At 40.9% G+C, this 3,472-nt stretch overlaps 1 protein-coding gene across 1 annotated transcript in view; it reads left to right on the forward strand.

The window, feature by feature from the left end:
- The window catches only part of LOC101845440, a 53,848-nt gene that overhangs the window by 44,036 nt on the left and 6,340 nt on the right, over positions 1-3,472 (forward strand). The window contains exon 13 of the mRNA XM_035973470.1: positions 462-512. Within this exon, the coding sequence (XP_035829363.1) occupies positions 462-512 (51 nt within the window). The remainder of the gene's footprint in view (positions 1-461; positions 513-3,472) is intronic.

Genomic DNA, 3,472 nt, shown 5'->3' on the forward strand with positions numbered 1-3,472 from the left:
AGTAAATTAGTTACCAGTCGTGAAGTGAACTTTCGCAGAAGTGAACAACTTGTGTTTCGCGCGCTCATATGACCTTAGCAGTTGCGAGCGCCGTAAAACCTTATACTACTACTACTACTACATGTTAGTGCACACCACATTATCTAAGGTCAGGTGTCTCATTAGTCACAGTTACCGCACACAGGCAACGTGTAGGCTGAGATGGTGTAAGGTATTGAACACGGGGAAGAGAAAATGTTTTATTTAATATGTACACATTAGACTCGTTATCTTTTTGCAAAAAGACTGAACACTCTCTTCAACATTAAATCAGTACATCGTGTATTTGAGCCAAAGTCAACTTGGGCCTCACGTTGTAGTCCCAATTATACTGATCAGCCAGAATATCATTTATGGCAGCTTCCTTAAAAATAATCGGGAAAATTCAAAATTATTTGTGTTCTTTTTTGCGTTCTTTACAGAGCTGTACGTGAGCTGTGATCCTGAAGTGGAATACTTTAACCTTAAAATTGGTGAGTACGTTTGTTATCCTTTTCAGTTTTTCTGATACAGTTGTGTTAAGTTTGTCTTCAACTCCTGGGATAGTTATGAGCAGTCTCTCTCTCTCTCTCTCTCTCTCTCTCTCTCTCTCTCTCTCTCTCTCTCTCTCTCTCTCTCTCTCTTTCTCTCTCTCTCTCTATCTCTCTCTCTCTATCTCTCTCTCTCTCTCTCTCTCTCTCTCTCTCTCTCTCTTTCTTTCTCTCTCTCTCTCTGTATATATATTTATATATATATCGCTGGTGGAGTGATGAAACCTCGTAAACCCAGAAAGAAAAATTTTACAGGAGAGACAAACAATTGATTTGCTCTTGAATAAAATGACCTATATGAACGAAAGTCGATACAGATGTATGAAAACACCTTAGAAACGTGGTCAGTACATAAAAATAACTTTTCTATTGTTTATGTAGTTACGCTGTGGGTTGCAAGGTTTCATTACAACATTTTTGTCGTGATGAAACCTCGTAGTCAGCCGGCGGGAGGGTTGCGAGGTTTCATCAGGACAGAGTTTGGGGGTTGTGAGTGTTCTCTCTGCTCATTTGGGTTTCATTATGCGTCTGTTGTTTGAAACGCCACAAAGTGATAAAGATGTTTTTTCAAGACCAATTAGTTTGGAGTTTGATTACTGGCCAACTGAAGTCAAATATATGTGGGTTACATGCAGCATTTATGTTTGAATCCTCAAACCGATTGCAATTAATGCAATTTGTTTCACTATAATTTGCCAAGATTAGATCTGGTTACTTCCAGTTTTACTAAAGAGCACAAATGAATAATAAATCTCTGCAATGTGGTATCTGTTTGCACTACAGATGGTTTTCATAAGTGATGTTGAATCATAATGAACAGCCATAAATGTTAATGGTAGTAATTGTCATAAAGTGACGATGCATATTGGCAATAACAGATTCAAGCACATGTAGGTGATTGTACTTGAAGTGCTGGAACTTAAAACGTTTTGTGTAGAGTTGTGAGGTAGGGTGGACCTTTTGTTTCTGTGTCCTGTCTTCGGAACGTCAGCCCTTTCATCACTGAGGTGCAGCTTGAACTGGATGTTCATGTTTGGGGTGTACTTCAAACACCTGATGTCGGTGACAACAGGATCACCCGTTTTTCTACCTTGTCTTATAGACTTGTCGTAGCTTCCACACTTACAATATTTCGTGAAGAATGTCAGATCCAACTATTTGTTTTGATAAGTTTCTTGTTTTGCTCTTGCCATCCTGAAGAAATGGAAGTAGTCATGGAGGACCTCGATGCTTGTTTTTCGAAGCGATCTCTTAATAGTTGAGTTCTCACTGTCAATTTCCATTTGTGTGTGTCCTTTGATAAAATGTTTTTGTTCAATTGTGCTTCCATGTGTTGTTGAAAACAAGCTGAGAGAAACATTGGCTAGTGTGGCATTTCTGTATTGGTAACCACAGCAGTCGCTGTCGATGATGGTTTTCTGTAGGTCCAGCTTTTCCTTCAGGAAATCCAATAGACATGAAGCAAACTCATTTGCCATAAGTCCCCCTTCTGCTTCATGACACACGTAACAAGTAGTCTGGCGTGTTGCAGCATCCAATAGCGTAAAGTTATGAACGGCGAGTTTTGTTTTGTAATATAAGGCTGATGTTGAAGATCCTTTGAAAGTACGGCCGGTTTAGGTTCATTACTGGCGAGAGATTTGATGGCCTCAGATTTATCTCGTTCCTTTTCTTTGCACGCCGCCTCCTTTTCTAGAATGTGAGCATTCCAAAGATCCCCTAGCACATTGTCAACTTCACGACTGATGCAAAGGTCGCACATATCTATCTTTGACATGAACAGCGACACGTTATTCTGCTTGAATCCTTCATCGGGTCTTTTGAGAGGCCGCCTCCCGTGGTCTTGGCAGACTTGTGCATATATTTTGTAGATATCTGAGTTACTTTGATAATTATTGGTTCTAAATGTTTCTTACAAATCATTCATCCAACCCAGTTCAATTCAGGAACACCTTTTAACACGCTGGCACGTTATGGCCACCTTTTAAAAGTGTTTTGAAGGTATTCCCTCTCTGGTTAGTCTCTGAATACCTTCTCCGAGGTCCACTAGTCATCCCATGAGAAGGACCTCACTAAATCAAAATTAGAATGTCTATCAACTTCAGAGAGCCCTTTATATTTCAGAGTCCAGCTCTTGCAATCACAGATTGGTTTCAATAACCTAGCTGGGCTTTTCATTGAACCATTATGTATTCTGATCCTGTCCCGATCCACGGATAGCTTTTCACTTATTTGCTGCCACTCCTTAAAACCCTTTCTTTTCCTCTATGGAGCATCATTTATGCTGGCATAACAAATGAGCTGTGTCTCGGGATCAGGTTCCAGGAAAAGTTGCTAAGGTGCCTGAATATGGTCTACAGATTGTGTTGCTGTGAAATCGAAGGTAATAATTCATCATCTGACTTACGGCTGCCTGGTGAAACGTCAGTGTGGTTTGGGGTATGATTCCAGGCGACACTATTGTTGGTGCAGACTCAGTCTAGGATGATGCTGATACTTCCTTGTCTCCACATATCAGGGACAGCCCTGGAAAGGACTGCGACATGGTGGCTGGGGTCAAGTCAATGAACGTGGTCTGCTCAGTGGTTTCCAAACCAGCCTTTGTAGGGTATAATGATCTAGGTGATGAGCACAGTTAGAAGGAGATATTTGGAGGACATTATTACTTATGTTGTTGAGGCACCAATTTGTCACAATATCCTCTAAAGACTTCAGAGTCATCAAGACCATGGTTAAGTTCAGTACTATTCTGTCTCAACCACAACTGGAGGATTCGACAACACAGCGGATTCATAGTCTGAGAAGATGCGAAACCTTACCCTCTCTGTGATAAACAGAATGGCCTGTTGACATCTGGAGAGTGCACAGATCTGTCACCTAGTCTAAGTAAGGACTACCGTCAC

Source organism: Aplysia californica, unplaced genomic scaffold (genome assembly GCF_000002075.1).
Source record: "Aplysia californica isolate F4 #8 unplaced genomic scaffold, AplCal3.0 scaffold01260, whole genome shotgun sequence".
In the NCBI taxonomy this organism is placed as follows: Eukaryota; Metazoa; Mollusca; class Gastropoda; order Aplysiida; family Aplysiidae; genus Aplysia; species Aplysia californica.